General features: G+C 37.5%; 1 protein-coding gene across 1 annotated transcript; it reads left to right on the top strand.

Moving 5' to 3' along the window:
• Window positions 1-7,081: 7,081 nt before the first annotated feature.
• LOC105438173 lies at window positions 7,082-19,053 on the top strand. The gene is made up of 10 exons (XM_030989423.1): window positions 7,082-7,106; window positions 7,877-8,282; window positions 9,428-9,475; window positions 9,969-10,180; window positions 11,656-11,745; window positions 12,106-12,256; window positions 12,479-12,661; window positions 15,091-15,390; window positions 16,294-16,499; window positions 18,692-19,053. The coding sequence occupies exons 2-10, from the start codon at window positions 7,910-7,912 to the stop codon at window positions 18,842-18,844; spliced, it is 1,716 nt and encodes a 571-aa protein (XP_030845283.1). The 5' UTR covers window positions 7,082-7,106; window positions 7,877-7,909; the 3' UTR covers window positions 18,845-19,053.
• The last annotated feature ends 1,281 nt before the right edge of the window (window positions 19,054-20,334 follow it).

Genomic DNA, 20,334 nt, shown 5'->3' with positions numbered 1-20,334 from the left:
AAGAGTACACTTTTGTGAAATACCCGTTATAGGGTGTGAAAAAACCACGCGAAATCCTTATAGTGGTATTTTGGCTTCCGAAGAAATCCTCGATTATTAGGGGGTGTCTGGAATACCTGTGGTCACGCTTACCGTATATCACATGACTGAGACCCATGGGGATGCAAATCAGTCGTAAGTCCTTCAGTCAATAGCAAGTTTGCAGTCTCCTGTCTCTTATGTACGTAGTTACGATTGATTTCAACTTTTGATAAGACGAGGCCCAGGTCAGTTTTAGCAGTCAGCAGAGATCAACTCTTTTATGCATGCATATTGGAACATTGAGGTTACGACAAATTATTTCCAAAGCAATGTTTAAGGGGGTTAGGCTGTTAAAGGGGTTAGGCTAAACTAGCATGTTTGTCATTATATGGCCCGTTTTACCAACCAATAGTTTCTCTTCTTCTATAATTATGTAAACACATTGTGCGAAATGTATTATGTTATTGCTGTATGTCAATTCCAAAAACAAAAAATCTAATCAAATATGCAATGGACATTTAAAACAGGTCCCCATCTTACAAAAAGATGCAATTGATCCCTATCAATCGCAAGTTCTCCAATCAATCGCAAATATGCAATCTACCATCTCTTATGTCCATAGTTGCGATTGATATCAACTCTTTGTAAGACTGGGCCATGCAGGAGACTGTAAAGTCACTGATATATTGTTTTCATTGGTGTACTTTTTTCTTCGGTAAAATTTAATCTGTTTCGGGACACAATAAGCAGTGAATACGGCTGTGGTTATGGGTATTCCTTGCTGGGGAAAATGAGTTTAAGCAGAATAAATGCATAAGGTGACGGGAACTCGCGAGTTTAATATTTCTTGTTTAATATGGCGTTATGATTGTCGGTAAGGAGCACAAGAAAAATTGAAATGAGAAAGAGATGGAAATAATGTTAAAGGTAGAAAAGGTTGAGTGAAGAGAAAAGAAAAATCATTAGAAATAGAGATAGTGTGTGTGTGTGGGTGTGTGTGTATGTGCGTGTTTGAGAGAGAGAGAGAGGGAGAGTCTGCATGGGATGAAAGGGAATGTGAAGAGAGGTAGAGAGAGAGAGATTAAAAGAGAGAGAGATTAAAAGCCAAATTAGAAAGAGATGGAAATGTAGATATAGAAAATGTTGATATCAGAGCAAACTATAGAGAAATAGAGATATTGAGAAAGGGAGAGAAAGAGAGAGAAGGGGGAAAGAGGAAGAGAGAGAGATAAAGAGAGAGAGAAAGCCCGGGGGTGTGGAAATTTACTCGAAAGAGGAATATCTGATACAGGCTGTACAACCGTATCCGTGTAGGCCTATATACCGTATAGTCTACCTATTTTAAAGGCCAAGTCCACTCCAAAAATAACTTACTTTCAATAGAAGCAGAAAAATCAGACAAAGCAATCAAAAAAAGTTTGAGCAAAATCGAATATCTAATAAGAAAGTTATGAATTTTTGAAAAAGTCCGTAAAACTATGGAACACTGAAAATCACACGACAAATTGGAAATTCACTTATGAGTCTGTGACGTCATGTCCTCACTATCCACTAATTGTTTTCTTTATATTGATAATTCAAATTTCCCATTTTCCTCCTAAGAATCTTATTTCTTTACACCAGCATCCAAATGAGATTGATAGTAATACGTTTTTGTGTGGATGCACTAATAAAGAGTTTTTTTTCTTCAGTTAAATCATGAAACAATGCGACTTTTTATAAACTATTTAGATAAAAATCAATAAATATGAATATACAATATTCAAAAAATAGTATCAATTCTTCAAAGTTCATAAAAGATTGTGTGCCATATCATGCACGCAATATGATACAAATCATATAACCTGGGCAAAGGCATGGAGAAATCAAATTTTGGGGGATAAAAAGAGAAATTAATGGGATTAAACTATACAAAACAATTGATATATAGTGAGGACCTGACGGCACAAACTGAAAACCAAATTGGCAATTTGTGTAGTGATTCCCATTGTTTTATAGTTTTACACACTTTTTCAAAATGTCATAACTTTCTTATAACTTATCCGATTTTGCTCAAACTTTTTTAATTGGTTTATCTGGTTGTTCTACTTTTATTGAAAATAAGTTATTTCTGGAGTAGACGTGTACTTTAAGCTATCTTAATAAAACTACCCCCCCCCCCCAACGATACCTCATGTACAGCATATTCAACCCAGGCTCCACATTTCGTCCTCCGATTGAGATGAACGATAGGAAATGGATTAGGGCACAGGGGTGCGGGGGAGGGGGTGGAGGGTGGATATTTCCAGTTTGATCCAAGGCCGGGTAATTAGACGGGGCCGTACGTCTCCCAGGACAAACCTCATCTAGCACATCTTTACGTATAAACAGTAAATTTGCACTGGTTGTTCACACGTAGCTAATTTATACCCAACTTGAAAATGTGAATGAAAAGGATCTTTTTATTCCCCTTCTTTCAATTCTTCTAATAGTATACTATTCTTCCCAGCCTTCTCTTTCTTCTCAATTAATTTTTTTTTTTTTTTTTTTTTGGGGGGGGTCGATTTTTGCCATTCAAAGGCACCAGAGAAACCTAGATTCGCCACTGACTTCTTCCCCTTTCTCTCTCATATTCCCCCCTCTGGGGGAGGAGCAACCCCCTCTCTCCCCCCCCCCCCCCCCCCTCTTGATCTTTCTTATTTATAAAAAAAAGATGGAGAACGCGATGGCGGTACACGTCACTTGTCTGCCAGTGGCTAATCATGGGGGGGGGGGGGGGTGATTCACGAACGACTTAAATTAATACCAAATAGAATAAAATTGCTCCTAGGCTCAATATCACTCCTAAGAGCAATATCGATTTTAGGAACTGATTCACTAAGGCATTTGGAATTAATACTAGCATTAAAATCGCTATTAAGGCTAAGAGTGATCCGGATCGCTATTGCAGTATTGCCTATAGTTTCAAAAAGCTTCTGATATTATGCAATACAGGGCATAATAAAAGAACCACTGCTGTTGCTTGGTCAGACAAAGCTCAACCAATTTCCTATTGAATAATTGCCCCCTTTTCTTCTTACCATAACATATGCTCCTAATTTAAAACGAAAAAGAGACGATTTTTTCTTTAATTTCAGCCAAGCTCCATCGCTACGCTCGCTCGCAATTAAGTTGATATAATTTATGTTTCTTATTAAAAGTCTTTTCAGTCTATTATGATCAGATTGTGCTTAAAACCACACCAGAATTTTTTTTTTCCCTCAAAAACCTAAAAAAAAAAATTATTTGCTCGTTCACAAATGAATATTCAGACCATCACACCCAGCTGCACAGTCTGATGCTTAAGCAGTATCTTGGGCAATGTAATGAGAGAAACAGATATTGAAATCATCCCTGATAAGGCGAAATAAAATAAAAATGTTTAGCATCCTGTTTTTTCGAAAAATAGGAAGGAGGAGGCCCTTTTTTTTTTTTCCTTTCAAAATGGCCGCTCAAAATGGTTGCTCGGTACATTTTCCCTGACATTCGGGCTCTTTTTCAAGATGGGGGCCAACATTTTTTTTTTTTTTTTTAAATCAGAAATACATTTTAGCAGTGTCTTTCATGTTTTTTTTCTTTAAAAAAAAAATTCAAAAAAAATAGGAGGCGGCCCCCAAAAAGGAAGCGGGCGGGGACGCTAAACATGTCTATATTTTTTAAATCGCCTAATGTGACCACAATCTAGGGTATATACCAATGACTAAAAATGTAATATTTTCGCCTTCCAATCATTGCGTCCTTACATTGTTCGTCCAAGTAGAACTTAAAGGCAGGCGCGTACACAGGGGGGGGGGGTTGGGGGTTAACCCCCCCCCCCCCCCCTTCCCCCCCCCCCCTTGGATTTTTTTTTTTTTTTTTAATTATTTAAAAAAAAAAAAATATTCCCATGGCTGACCTAAAAAGGTGACCTTACCCCCCCCCCCCCCCCGCGGCTCAGCGGCTGGCTGAGTCGTTGCGAAATTTTCGGCCCGATTTATAAATGTTAAACCCCCCCCCCCCCCCTTGAAAAAATTCTGCGTACGCGCCTGTTTAAAGGTATAGACCAGTTTTGGAACGCCCCCTCTCAAAAAATAAAATGGAAGCTCTTCTTACCAATCATATCAAAGCATACGTTTTTACTAATACGTGATGATACAAATTTTGCCGGGAAACCGCCTACCAATTGATATATATTTGGTAAATTATCATATCGATCCGGCCTGGATAAATATCGTAAATGCACTTCAACATTGAACATTTGGGCATATATTTCTGCTTTTTCGCGAATTTAGGTTGCAGTATTGCCATCTAAACCTCTCAAGGCAATATATACACAATATTGAATGGATATTTTGCACCCAAAACCCTTGAACCGCAATTTTAACACTACCGGTTTATATTTTAAAAGGAAAACCAGGAAGATGGAATGAATTGTGATACCGTCTCGAAAGATATTCAGGATGAACTTGGCTCAACAACAATAAATGATACACATAGTGGAAGTTAGCATTTAGATACGGCGTGTAGTCTATTTCAGTGGTAATGACTAAATTTAGCTTTTCTTCCACGTTCAAATTGTGAATAATCTGGCACGCTCCACTGATATTACCCCTGGCTTATCATGACTACTGTTCGGCGCTCTAGAAATTGATTCCTGCCAGGCATACCCATTTACCTCAGCTGGATGGAGTGTGGCAGTTCTAGATTAATATCTTTTTAAAGGACGTCAGTGTCGTGACACGGATTCGAACCCCGTACCATGTGGTTCACAGGCAGGAGACTTATCCTCTGTACCTCTAGCTAATAACAACCTTAGCCTTATTGTTTCATTATGTTGTTTATATTTATATCACACACTAAATTTCAGCTGTTTCAAGATGAGAGCCTGGACAATAATCAATGATTTTTATTTAAGGTTAATTGCAATTGCTGTCGACTCCTATTTCATATCTAAAGGGGAAAAGATCATTGGATTTAGTAGCAGCTGGCACTATGAACATGACTGACAAAGAAAGCGGACAAAATATACAGTTCCTCAGGTAGACAAAGGAACATCCCTTCACTGCTATTATGAACAAATGTGTAGAACAGGTGTCACGTGCATATTCATCTTTTTACATAATAGGAGCGAAGGGGTGTTCCTTTGTCCACCTGAGAAACTGTATATTTTGTCCGCTTTCTTTGTCCGTCATGGTCATAGTGTGGGAGTAGGCAAGGTTTATCAGAGTGTCATTCGTGAGAGTCGCTGAGAATGGCATGTCATGTTAGTACCAACAAGACATGCATGTAATGGCCATGAAAAATTGAAAATAATATAGGGATGTGGGATGCAATATTTAAGGTTAATTGCAATTGACAGGCGCCTCCAATTTCATATTTAAAGGAAAAAGATATATAGGATGGAGTGCCAGCTGGGAGTAGGCAAGGCCTATCAAAGTGTCACTCGTAAGAGTCGCTGAAAATGGCAGGTCATGTTAGTACTAACAAGACATACATGTTATGGCCATGAAAAAGTGAAAATAATATAGGGGTATGTGTGATGCGATATTTAAGGTTAATTGCAATTGAAAGGCGCCTCCAATTTCATATTTAAAAGAAAAAAGATTATTGGATGGAGTAGCAGCTGATAGTAGGCAAGGCCTATCAGAGTGTCACTCGTAAGAGTCGCTGAGAATGGCATGTCATGTTAGTACCAGCAAGGGATACATGTAATGGCCGTGAAAGGTGAAATAATATAGTAATGTGGGATTGCAGACCATCGTGATTTCTTAAAACTGCAAATACGGGGGCAGACTCATATCGCTTATATTTATTACAAGTAACGCTTTTACTAAATGAAATGAATAAATGAAAATGCATCACGAATAAAACGGTTAGAATATTGGCTCGCTCGTTTCGCTTGTTCGCTAAGTAATCTCTGCAAAGAAAGTAGAATCCATTATATCTCTTTTCCGAAAAACATTTTCTTAAGCCTAAAATGTTTTAAAAAGATCGCCTCGGATGATGCTTTGTTTTTAGATGACTGCTAAGAAAACATGTGAATGCTTGAAGAAGAAAAACAGGGGGCGACAGCTGTAAGTCCTCTCCAAGAGGATTAATGCCTTACCAAAGAGAACTTCCGAACCTGGGACCTCCAAGTTACGAGACCACTGGTCTACCAATGAGTCATTGCGTCTCCTCTGAATGAAACGGTTAAGTATACACAGGAGCGAAAACGTCTAAACAAAACGAATGCGAAACCTTAAGCATATTAAATTGATGATGGGCAAACTTTAAATGATGAAAAGCAAAGCTTCGGTCTCAGTTTAACAACATGTTCAGTTATAGCAAATGCATTGATCTTTTGAAAAGTTGATTATTAAGAAAGATACAGGTCTCTCCTACCAGTATAACATATTGGGTTGTGCAAGTGAACCGTAACATTGGGGTTTTCATCCTACTCTTATACGAATGGTGCAGTGGGTTCGTAAAGGTGAGAACAAAAAAAATTATGACTGTGATAACTTGTGCAAACGAGCATACAAAATATTGATATTGTCTGGTCAGATCCATGAATTTAAAAGGGGGGAAACAGCCAAACATGTTGCGAGGGATGCAAGATACCGCAAACCTCTGGCGGAGAAACGGGGAAATATTTCATGTGTTTATGCTAGCGTACTGAAATAAATCCTCCGATAAATGCCTAAAACAAACAAACAATACCGAGAGGCAAGTAACATTTTCCAAATGTTTTGGTGGCCTATATTTGAAGGAGGAGTGTGTAGAAGACAAAATTAGGGCACATCTAAAAGAACACGATATGATAAATATAGATCAGTATGCATTTCTCTCTCATCATTTTACACACTTAAAAAAGTTTTTTAAAAATTGGTAAGGTTATGAATAATGTATTTGTTAAGTGTTAACTGTATATTGTTACGTAACAGAGTTTTCTCAGGGCTCAAGGTCGACGCATATGCGCTCATGATTGGTTAATGAAGATGACGAGCTTATACGAATTTTGCGGTCCGAGTCCTATATAAATACGGGTTGCTTTCCTCACAGAATTCGTCTTTGGGCGCACCTTTGCGACGCAAGGAAGTTCAGAGGTAAGTCGGCTAGAACCTTAAAAATTCATCAGTTTGTTTTCACCAATGATTTGTTAATTTTTCAAGTTATCATACCTCAATACTTCATAAGAGCTTGCTCTTGATTTAGATATTTACCTACGGATCTCAAAAACGTTTTAGGCCTATACCTCCAAGTCATCTGTAATTCTTTTTGAGTTAGTGATTATGCTTGATCTGTATATCTTTATCTCTGTTAATAAATCAACGCAAGACTTATTGTTTAAATTTTTTTCAGTGATCTGTATCCAATTAACTCCCCTGTTAGAATTGCCTATTTCTATGTACATTACTGTAATTAACATCATTCTTAATTTATTTTTCAATCGATGTGAATAAATCGCCACTCTTAAAAAGCTGAGGCTCTGTCTTAATGCAATTGAGCCGGACTGATCGCTGCTTTCCTTTCAATCGCAAACCTATCAACTATTAACTCTTTCTTTAGGACTGAGTTGTGATTATAAAACATAAAACCTTTCTCGGTTTCAACTTGAAGTTTTGTTTCCCATTTCAAATAATCTCATTCTTTCCTACTGATTACAAAACAGTAATCCTCCATCGATGTCAATTGTTGCTCTATTTCACATTTCAAATAGTTTCATGTTTTACTATTAATTGAAAAACCGAAATATTTGCTCGATATCAGTTAGTTGTTTTACTTCCAATTTCATCCCTTTTTACATTTTTTCCTGTTGATTGGAAAACAAAATTCCTTGCTCGATGTCAACTTTTCGTTTTCTCTTCCATGTCAGCTATTTCAAGATAATTTTCGCAGAAGAGCCAAGATGTTTGGCGGGAAAAAGTTGACCCCAGTCATCCTTTTCGTGATGCTACTCCTTCAGGATGCGCGCCAGTGTTCTGCAGGGCTACCGATACCCAGCGGCGTCACTTTCCTGGGTAGCGGGTATAACATCATAGAGGGTAATCCCGAAGGGGGCGACATGGCCACCGGGGGCGTCGACCCCGGACTCCTGGTTGGTCGGAAGGTCTTCGTCATGACGTACGAAGAGGGTAAGATCACTAACGATGGAAAGTACCAGATCCCGGACGAGGTGAACTATGTCCTTCGGGACAGCGCCTATACCTCATCTTCAGCGACAACCTTTCATGGGACTTCCAGTTATGCCGAGAAGCTTTCATCTCAGGTGGATGTTGGTGGTGAGTAATTTCAATTTCGATTCAAAGTCTAGCAATAATATATTTTCCTCATTTTTTTTTCTCTATAGGCCTAGGAACATGATTTTTTTTAAATCACATACTATATTTATTAAATGTATATACCAAGACAAAGCAGTGTAATGAAAATAATAATAACAATGATAATAATAATAATAAAACGTGAAATATGCTTTTATAGAGCATAATGTAAAACAATAACGTGTCTCTTTGCACTTTAAAAGGGTGATAATATAGGATTTATTAATCAAATGCGATTGTTCATATATTTGCTTATATGTCTAATGTATTGTTGAATGTATTTTTTTTACGAGAATTGGAAATAAAAAGAATCGAAATTGAATTGAAAATGAATTGAATTCTATTTAATTGTGAATCCTCAATGTGTTTCTGTCGCATGGTTCGAGAAATCCGTGAGATTCCCATTCTCTATTCCAAACTGTCTTCAAAACTCAAGATTTCGATATGTTTTGCATTGATAAAAAGAGATTGATCCATTTGATAGTTCAGTTTAAGAGTAAAAATCAGGATGTTAGACTCTATGGCAAAGCTTAAAGATAAAGTTGAGTTCTGGCCATGCAATTGCATTGTAAAAGAAACGATGTGGAATCGATTTTGCAGCCATCATCAAATTCTGTAGAACTTTGCAGGAATTATGAATAATATTAGCAAGGAAACCCGTTTACTTTCTAGACTTCACTGGTCAGACACTATCGAGTGACTGACTGACTTCCCTTTTTTACTTTGTAATATCATACGTAAATGAGCTGTAAATGGTATATGAGCATTTGTTTGCATCGATAACCCACTTCTTGTAATGGCGAATATTGAACTGATTGAATCATAGCACAGCACAAAACGGACGACCATTCGGAACAAGAGTCTAAAAATCAGACTATTTTCAAGCCCTTTTGTTCTGAGGGAAGTTCTAAATTAGTATTATCTGTCAAATGCCGTTGGAATTTAACATTTTCATTTTTGGTCCTGCAAATGGGACAACGTACCTTTAAACAATAAGTATTTTTATCACTTGATCATTCAGTGATACTTGTAAAAATAACAATAGACCTAATACATCAGTATTTGTACCAAAAACATGATTTTTAAAATCCTTTATTTCTTTTCAGGTGGATATAGCAACTTGTTTGCCAGTGTTGAATTCGCCGGAAGCTCCCGTAAGTGTTTTTATGAAAATGTTCGTAGATTGTAATGAATTATGTAAAATAAATCGCAAAAGTGTTATATGCTGCACACAATAAGAGTCATCAGCAAAAACGTAGCCCATGCATTAATATTGAAGAGATATAGACAATCGCACACACTTCCCCCCCCCACCCCCCCCCCCCCCCCGTTTTAGCTTATTTTGGTTTCATTCAATATCAAAACAATACAAAAATTATTCAAAATACAATTAAATCATCATACATATAAAATTAATAAATTATGATCGAAAATAAAATTGGACTGAAATCAGTTATAACATTTATTTTAAAAACGCACATACGCACGCATAAACGCACGCCAGACATGAGCGTTATAGTCGCTACTATAAAAAGAAATCACTATCCTTTTCCTTTTCTTCTTCTTCTTCTTCTTCTTATTATTATTATTATTTTTTTATTATTATTATTATTATCAGAATTATATCATTATTATTACTTTTTTCAGGTTATCAAGAAATCGAAGCGCGAACGGACAGCGAGGGTTACATTTACTACGCGAACCAAACCGTATCAAATATGGGAAACGCTCGTTACTTGACGGAGCTTGCAGGTGATGACGAATACACCCTCAACGACGGATTCGTTTCAACCGCATGCGATCTCCCAACGGCTTACACTGAGGATGACTACATGACTTTCCTCGATACCTGGGGAACTGTAAGGAACAGAATATCTTTTCAATATGAACATTTTTTTCTATTATTTTGGTTAAAAAGACCGAAATTAAATTTCACATCTGTTCGGCATTATTTTCATTTGCAAAACAGTGACAAGATGAAATGCACTACCCTTTTACACGTTTTCAAAGCTCACTTTTACATTTAATTAATTAACTTATGCTGTCCACGCAGGCAGGGGACCTCATGATGGCTTCTATATGGTAATGATATGCCAGGTATTTCTGTCTGCAGCCAGCCTTGATGCATCTGTCAGCCTTGTTATGAATCTTGCTTTGCAGTCCTCTGAGATTCAGTCAAGCCATTTTTGGGACAGACGGCCTCTGGGTCGATTTCCTGTGACGTTTCCTTCAACAGGAATTTTGGGGTATCTTGTGGCCAGGGTTTTATTCTTGGGACGTGACCAAAATGTTAAGTATTTTAGTGGAGACTTTGTCCAGAATATCTTGATCAAGTTTGAGGGATTCCTTGATGTAGTTGTTTCGGATTTTGTCTAGTCATGTCGTTCCAGGTATGCGACGGAGGCATGCCATTTCAAACACCTGAAGCCTGTTGCTTTTCTTACTGTCCAGGATTCTGCACCACAAAGCAGTATTGAGAGGATAAGTGTTTCATACAGTTGCATCTTCGTGTGGCAACTAATGCTTTTTGATGTCAGATGTTATTTAGTTTTTGGAAAGCTGCCCCTGCTTTCCTGATTCGATTCTTAATGTCACTTGAACTTGAGAAGTTTTCTGCTATTGTCCCCCCCCCCCCCCCCCAGGTACACAAAATCTCCCACTTTTGTTGTCTCTCTATGTCAATGTCAATGTCAATGTTGAAGTTGCACTTCATTTTGCTAATAACTTGAAGTTATGTCTTTGCTACGTTCACCTTAAGACCAAGGTCACAGCTTGCCTTGTAGACTTTGTCTACACGTGTCTGCAGTTCCTCTGGGGTATCCGCTATTAAATTATTTCAGCTAAATAAAAGGGTCTTTTTCCACTAGGGCGTATAATACCAAATAATGAACATAGATTTGTTCATTTTGAAAAGATATACTGTTAATAATAAATTACTTAAAAATGCAATTAAAGATCTTTAGTTTATTATAGTAGAAGTTCGTCCCTGATATTTAGTTGGTTGCAATGAAGGCAGTTATATGAGAGAAACAGATAAATAAAATTTCGAGCAAATTCCAGTGGAAAGAAGAAAGTTATACATTTTCAAAAGTTGAAATCAATAAAATCGAAAAAAGAAATCAGAAGTTTGTTTTACAAATTATGAGGATTTTTGTTTAGCCTATTGTGGAAACTAACTCCTTAATCTCATAATGGATGACACTACAAATGCTGATATTACATTCATGTTTCAGTAAGCAGTGGCTAGTTCTATTAAATTTATGTTTACCATAAATGTTTAATACAAGACCCTAGTTTCGAGGGAAACTAATTAGAGTGTTCTTTGTTTAGACAGCATGTCGTCACCGAGGTGGATCTAGGAACCAGGGAGGGTCAGAACTATGAGGAGCACAGGACGGACTTCGTCTCGTATGCTTCAACAAATGTAAGACTACATTGCAAGAGAAAACAATAGGAGTATTTGTATTCTTGTCTTTTTGTTTCCTTTCATTTATTTATCTATATTTACTGTCATCTTCATAGAGATATATTTTTATTTTTATTTATTCATTTATCAACTTAATTTTTCCTCTGTTGGATGAAACACCCGGCTCATATGATTCCACTAAGCAATTTTATATACAAAATGCCCTTTGCGAGCGTTTGTTTCTAGTGATACTGCTGCTACTCCGACTACTCCTACTACTAGTACTACGATTAATAATAATAGTAATATAATAATGATTGTAACAGTAACAGGATGATAATGATATAATGACAGTAATGATTATATTTATAATCACAGGTCGGTGGTAGTGTCAGCGCTGGAGGGTCATATATAGGCTTCAGTTCCTCGCTTTCGGTTGATATGGATACCTTCAACGCCGGAATGCAGAGTGGCTCCAGTTTCGGTAGCCTGTACTCCTCCTACAGGGTTGGAAGCGCTAGCCTCAATGGTGAGATCAAATTATATCAAATCAAATCAAATTAAACCAAATTATTCTAATTAAATCAATTCAAATAAAATATATCAAAGCTAATCAAGCCGAATTCAATCAAAACTTTCAAATCAAATCGATTCAAATTGAAAATAATCTAACCTTATCAAACCAAACTAAAGCACTGTTAATTAAATGAAATGAAATCTAATCTAATCTAATCAAATAAAATCTTTCCAGAGCCAATCAGCTTGACACTCATCGACATGCATGAGATATTTGGTGATGATTACTGGACCCGGACGGAGGAATACATCGCTTCTGGGCACTGCACGGCATCATGGGATAGGGCGGCGGCTGCGGAGAATGTCTTGACGGCTATGAAGGGCTATGCGGAGTGGAAGGAGATACAGGACAGCAAGAGTAGGTTTATTTTTCCTTTTTTCTTCTTCTTTTATTTTGTACTCGGAATTTGTAATACTAATAACAGTTCATATATACCGATAAAGGCCTACCGTCATAAATCAACGTAACCAACCAACTCGCTTAGAGTGTTATTACCCCGCCCCATAATGTTATGAATAGTTGTCAGTGCCATCGATTAGTTTTACGTTCGCGTACATGCTCAAACTTAAATGGTGTTCGCATCCTACCGGCATTTAAAACCTCGATAAAAAGGGGGAATGCAGATTTTTACAGGAGATAATCGCTGATAGGAATATTTTAAGATTTACATTTAATTCTTAAAACTGCCGATATGACAAAATTTCTAGCGGTTTCAGCATAAGTGTATTTCTTATCGTAGCCAAATATTTTTTCAACATCTTACATATTAAGGTAGCAGAAGTGGCCCAGAATATTAAGATTTGACTGTATACGGTTTTTCATATTTGCAAATATTACAACTCCGGGACTTCAACGGATTTATAAAAAAAATTCTTAGAGCAAGCGACATGAGTGCCAGTGCTGGGTGATACGCGCTTTTTAACAGACACTCATTATCAATATTGCCACTTAACGATAATAATAATCTGGATTTATATAGCGCTTAATACGAAATACCATCTCTAAGCGCTTTACATAAATTATAACACCAGTCATCGGATTCATTCACGAACAATGTGCACCGTATCGCATATGGCTCCGAATAGTCTCATTGGACAATGCACCCTATCGTCAGAGTCTAGCAGCCTAACATGTTAGCCTATGGACTTTTACCCCCAAAATCGTTAAAAAAATATTTTTTGTTTAAACGAAAAGCACATCCACCCGACGTACGTTGACACTAGCTCTTTCATTGGAACCCTCATGTCCCATTGACTTTTGAAAGTTCACCCACCGTAATTTGGTCAAAATAGGTCGCTAGCTTGCCATTGCCTATATTATATATAACACATGTGAAACAAGTCGAACTTTGGACGCAATTTGCCACGCGATTGCAAGGTTATAGCTCAAGCACACGAAGGATAACAAGCATGAATTATCATAGATCAGTTCTGATCGGTTCATTATGTCCATTTCAGCCAACCCCCGACCGTAATTTTTCTATTTGGTATAGGCAAACATTTTGCCGAGGTAAGCAAAAACATGAATATTCATGACACACCATGGACTATTCGATTGTGCACCATCAAACTCCCCAACTTTCAGTCAGGTATTTCATTGTATTATGTAGTTTGGTAGGTTTATTTTACTCACTGTTTAATTATCAGATATCAATGATAGTTTAAAGATATGGAAAATGTTCTTGTATTTTATATTTAGCAAAGCAATCTCACATACAAAATCACTACCAAGTGTCGTCTAATCCGGCGATTGCCGTCTGCTATATACGTTCAAGGCACATTTATCTATGGACTGTGATGTAGATCGACAGTTTACTCGTTATTGTAGTATGATTAGCCATCTGTCATTATTAGTCTTTAATTGTTCACACACATACAATTACCACACACACAAACACTCTCACTCCCCCTCCCCAATACACCATTTCCGCACACCCGGTTCACCCAATGGCATACACCCTGCAACATAGTGGAACATTCTAGTTTGGTAATGCCGTCGAACTAGCTACGTTAATAGTCCAGCGAGCGAAAATAAGACAACCTGAGCAATATGAGTCTCCCTGTGGAGTATTCCTACCATATGCAGGGCCGTAGCCAGAGTTTGATGTTCGGGGGGGGGGGGGGGCACATACATGTAATTTGTTCCTGTTTTCACGAAGTGACGGTAGTGCATGAGGAAATTCCGCACACAAATTGTATGGGATTACCATTCACTACCGTCACTTCGTGAAAATAGGGACGAATTGATCGACGTCCTGGGGAGGGGTCTAACAAAAATCAACCGATCCTGGCTACGGGCCTGACCATATGGTCACCGTTAGGGCAAATACTTTCGTCGTCCTATCATGTCCCCATTTCTCTCCTAATTGGTATGACAGGCAAATGTAGAATAATGCCTTGCCAAAGAACATAAATGCCATGTCGGGGATCGAAACCACGACCTTTGCATTTCAAGTCAAACTCGACTACGACACCTTTACTTAAACCCTCTGTGTGCCCCCACGTGACGATCAACTGATAGGAGTCTCACTCCTCGCAGGTGGGTCAATTAAACGGTTGGACTGAGACAAAAATGATCACAAGATGCTACCTTGATTTCCTTCAACACAGTTCTTGATTAAACAAAGTATATGGACTACCAAGGCGTCAGTAGGAGTTGTTGGGATAATGCAAAACAAAAGAATATACGTCATATTTAGTCGAACTGAACCAATTTTGCCAAACTCTGTGTGTATAAACATGATAAGCATCTCTGGCTTGCTCTAAAAATCTTCTTTCTTTTTCCAGACCCGGATGTGATGATTCCCCTGACCTGGCCCGATGGCAAGTACGGACTTACCAAACCCACCGATGGTTGTCCCAACACGCAGTTCACCTGGACCGAGGGATCTAGATACCAAGATACAGAGGATAGGCAAGGCGGCGCCAACGACTGGAACAATGATATTCACATGACCGAGCTTTATTCAAGTCACATAACGCTGCACTTCTGTATCAAGACCGTATCGAGCGTTGACGAGCAATCAAAATGGACCTGGCAGCCCGGGAGCTACTGCATCTTCAAGTACGGTGACAATTGCCCTGCAGGTAATTCACGTTTGATATTTTACCATTTTAAAGTAAATTAGGATGTGGGTATATGACTTTGATGTTCATCTAATTAAATCGGGCGACAAAAGCACGAGTCCGTTTACATCACACACACGCCCACCCAAGCACACACCCTCACATGATTATACAGATGTGTATTTATGTACAGTTTTGTAGGCTGTTGGATTTGCCGAAAGGTATTTACTGGAGTGTGGAAATCAAATATTCTATATACCCCATCTGAAAGCCGCGATTTGCTTTTGGATCGGGATCCGTTATCATAATAGTCGGTTTAATATTGGTGTATAGAGCAGACTACACCATTAACCTTGTATCATTCTCAGGATTGACTTTTGAACTCGTCTATCCCTTTATCCAATCTTTTTATCATTATTGGGCTTTCATTGTTGTCTGTCCTTTTGCCTCTATCTGACCTTTCATCTTTTCTGACCTTTCACCAACATCTCACCTCTCAACTTGATCCGACCTTTCACCTTCCTCTGACATTACACCTTTCCCGACCTTTCACCTTTATCTGACCTTACGGCGGGGCTGTGCCATGCTAAAGAACCACTCTATCGCCTTCGACCTTTTACCTCTATCTCAATGTTTGCTTAAGCCTTCATTTATCAGACGTTTCGCCTCTATCTGAATAATTGTCTGAGCCGAATGTTACATAATACTGAGACGATGAGGACAAGGACAAAAAGAACTCGTACGGCGGGACCTGGCCTCTGAGAGAATCACTCTTTCACCTTTGACATTTTATCTGTATCTGCATTTTGTTTACGTTTCTTTCGTGTGATCTTTTTTTGTTGTGACCATCTTTTGCTTTGACTTATCTTTTCATGATATTAGACCTTTAAACTTTATCTGACTCTTCTCCGCCTTTTTCCTCAGCCTTCACGGAAGGTTACATTTACTGGGACGATGAGGATCATGGCAAAAGTTATAACTCGAAAAGCGGTACCGTCCCGGCTGGAAGCTATGGTGATAACACCGAATATAAGTTCTGTTGTCGTAGCGATGGTGTGACTGATCGGGGCATCTTCCTACCCACCGATGATAACTTCTACCTCTTCTCACAGTTCGAGAATTGCCAGCAGGTGGGGTTTGAACAAATTTAAAAAAGATTTCCTACAAATATGTATCTCGTTGAATGCTACAGAAAGCCCCCCCCCCCCCCCATCCCACCAAAAATTCATAAAATACAAAAACACCGTTTTCGGCGTGGTAATTTCCTTATGGAACAATCACCGTATTACCACATAGTGAGCCCCACTGTGTACCACATGGTCAAACACAGTGATGTACCATATAATTTTATTTTACCGAATATAATTCAGTTCACAGTTAATATTTCCTAATTCATGTTTAATTAAATGTAATGTATACAAAGTAGTGAAATGTTCTTATAAATGGCAATTTATATATTGCAGTATTTTCGAAATGAATTGCTTATATAACTAAATCATCAGTAATTAAGAAATATTCTTTAAATTCAGATAATTTGTATACAAAAAGTTATCAACTGGTGCAACTGGAACTACGCCCACAGACTAGTTATCAACTGGTTCAATTGGAAACATGCCCACAGACCAGTTATCAACGGGTGCAACTGGAAATATGCCCACAGACCAGTTATCAACTTACTGGTGTGATTGGAAATATGCCCATAGACCAGTTATCAACTGGTGTAACAGGTCATGAAGGACTGTTTCCAGTTAAATGAAATCCAGTGGCACCAGGTATCCGCTTGATGTTCATTTTATGGACCCGTTATAATCATCTGGAAACCAGTTTAATTAGACAGTCCAACCACATTCGAATTCCAAAATATAAGTATGAATTTTCCCATACCACAATAAAGTTTAGTGGTCCTAAATTGTGGAATAGTCTTGGGTCCGAAATAAAGAATCGCCCTTCCTTATCTAGTTTTAAAAGAATGTATAAATCTAATCTTGTTAAATCAAACACCCTCTGAGTCTGTAAAGCGGTACGTTTGCCTCCCTCCCCCCCCCTTTTTTTCCTGTCTTCCTGTTGTACCACTTAATATACATTTATTTATTTATATAGTTCGGGGACAAGCCTTTGTCCCCCACATTTTGATACTTCTGTTCTGTTATTTGTTGGAATTGACTTTGTATTGTAAATGTTTTTTATCGTGATTGTTATCAAAATGTGAAAATAAAATGAATTGAATCGAATTGAAGTTAACTGGAACCAGCTGGAGATTTAAACGGTTATTTCATTTTGAGCTACCGGTCGCCATACGACGACATGTACAGGTATAGCTGTATGAGATTGTGTGATTAAGTAAATAAAGAAGATCAATCTGTGGAAATTACCCTTTGAACACATAATTTTAACATAGTTTAAAATGATAGGAGAAACCAAACTATGAAAAAAATATGAACACAGAGTTTAATCTTATGACACACTGTTGTAAACATCTGGCACTACTCTGTGATAAATATATACGACTATGTGGATTTTACTTTGTGATAAACCACATGAGCTTAAATCTCACACTGACAATATTCTGTAAGCACGGATTTAACATAGTGATACATACCACAATGTGGTAAATTTGTGTCACACTGTGTTAAATGTGTACGACTATATGGTATTGTGTTTCAAACATGGTCTGAAACACAACAATGTGACAATACTGTGAACACAGATTTTGCACCTAGTAAAATACATACCACACTATGGTAAATATGTGTCGCTCTGTGTAAAATATGTACGACTATGTGGTAAAACCACATGATCTGAAACCCCACACTGTGAAAATACTGTGATTACAAAGATAACACATAGTTCAATACATAAACCACTGTGCTAGATATGTGGTACTCTGTGTTAAGTATGTCAGTTTATGTGGATAGTATGTGGTAAACCACATGGTTTGAAATTCCACACTGTGACAACAAAGTGAACACATAATGTCCACACAGTTTACACGTAGTTGACTATGTGAACATAGTGTGGCAACACTGTGGTTGTTCCATAAGGGAAAGTGTACTAATTTGCAACGCCTGGTATATTGATTTGTTATGATTATAATAATTCTTTTGTTGCTATTCTTCATCTTCTTCTTCTTATGATTATGATTATGATCAGTATTATCATTATGATTATGATTATTATTATCATTATCATTATTATCATTTTCATCATCATCTTCATCATCAAATATAATATCCTTTTCATTATCAGTATCATCATTGTTATTATTACTACATAAGAACGTCTTTATTTCCATCTTATGTTACATAATTTTCATCTTGTATAGGTAGACGGGATGACGGTTACGAAGGACTGGATTCATTGGGACACTGAAGACTCTGGGAAATGCAATGACCATATGGCTCCAGTACACCCCTACCAAGGTGTCTACAGCAACGGTAAAAACATCAAACTCAACTTCTGCTACTACCAGAATTAGGTTGGTGAAGAAACTACCGAATGTATATGTACAAAGGCCAGAGATTGAGGGAGATTGTGGAAAGGGTCCCATTCTACTAAATGGTAATGAATAAATGAATATTTCTAGTCATGTTTGCTATGAAACACTTTTATTCACTTGGTAATAATCGAGGACAGTTCTTCTTCCGCAAATAAGTTTAAATATTTTATAATGTGTGAGGAAATTTAGTATTTATGACAGTTTATAATTTCTTTTTTTGAAAATAACAATCTATATATACATGTATTTGCTTATTTATGATTCATTGTCAGAAGAATACTTATTTTACTTTATATTATTATTGTTATCGAAAAACTGTATACTTACATGAATGCAGAAGAAAAGAAAATCAAATCAAGTCAAATAATCGGGGAAGTCACTGATTTATTCTGTAGTTTAATTTTGTTCTTCTTCTATTTAACCCTTTCAGGGATGTTTATTTCACGTGTCTACAATGTTCACAAAAACATATATCATTGAAAACTTATTTCAGCATATCAGTCAAAGCTTTTACCTGTTTTTCATTAATCTTTGCTTTTGTTTTAGAATTTAAATATGACATCCATTCATAGTTCAAATCAGTTTAAAAAGTTCTACCTTTCATTTTGCTGTTTGTTATTAAAATGTTTAACGTAGTTCTTATATTTAACATAATCGGCCAAATTAATTAAAATGGTTACCAAATAATTATCTTACTTGCCTATATCATATCCATTTAATATTACCAGGCTGTTTAAGGGGCTAGGCTCGACTAGTATGTTTACTATTATCTGACCCCTTTTACCAACCAATAGTTTATCTTCTTCTATAATTATGTAAACACATTGTACAAAATATATTATGTTATTGCTGTATGTAAATTCCTAAAAAAAAATCGAATCAAATATGCAATGGACATTTAAAACAGGGCCCCCGTCTTACAAAAAGATGCAATTGATCCATATCAATCGCAAGTTCTCCAATCAATCGCAAATATGCAATCTACCATCGTTGCCCATAGTTGCGATTTGGAAGACGGGGCCATGCAGGAGACTGTAAAGTCACTGATATATTGTTTTCATTGGTGTACTCTTTTCGTCGGTAAAATTTAATCTGTTTCGGGACACAATAAGCAGTGAATACGGCTGTGGTTATGGCCCGCCCCCCCCCCACTCAGTGATATTTAGGGTACGCATATGCTCGTTCCCTCTTTTTGAAAGCACCCCCTATCTCAGGACTGCCAACATTTCCGAACCCCCCTTTCGCGGGCTTTTCGCGGGCTTTTCCTGCCTTGGAGACCCCCCTAAATCAGGAAAAATGCTCAATGTACCCCCCTAAATTCTGAATAACTTCTCAGGAGTCCAAAGAGATGAGAGAAAAAAAGGAAAAACACCCCCTTTTAAAGAAATCTCCGGGTGAAAAGTCAAATACAACCCTTTTTTTACAATTCTCGGGCCGGACTTTGTCACACGAAAAGCACCCCTTTACCG

This window comes from Strongylocentrotus purpuratus, unplaced genomic scaffold (genome assembly GCF_000002235.5).
Source record: "Strongylocentrotus purpuratus isolate Spur 01 unplaced genomic scaffold, Spur_5.0 spur5_scaffold_18, whole genome shotgun sequence".
Lineage (NCBI taxonomy): Eukaryota > Metazoa > Echinodermata > Echinoidea > Camarodonta > Strongylocentrotidae > Strongylocentrotus > Strongylocentrotus purpuratus.
The sequence above is the reverse complement of the archived record's forward strand: the minus strand, read 5'-3'. Positions and strand labels throughout refer to the sequence as shown.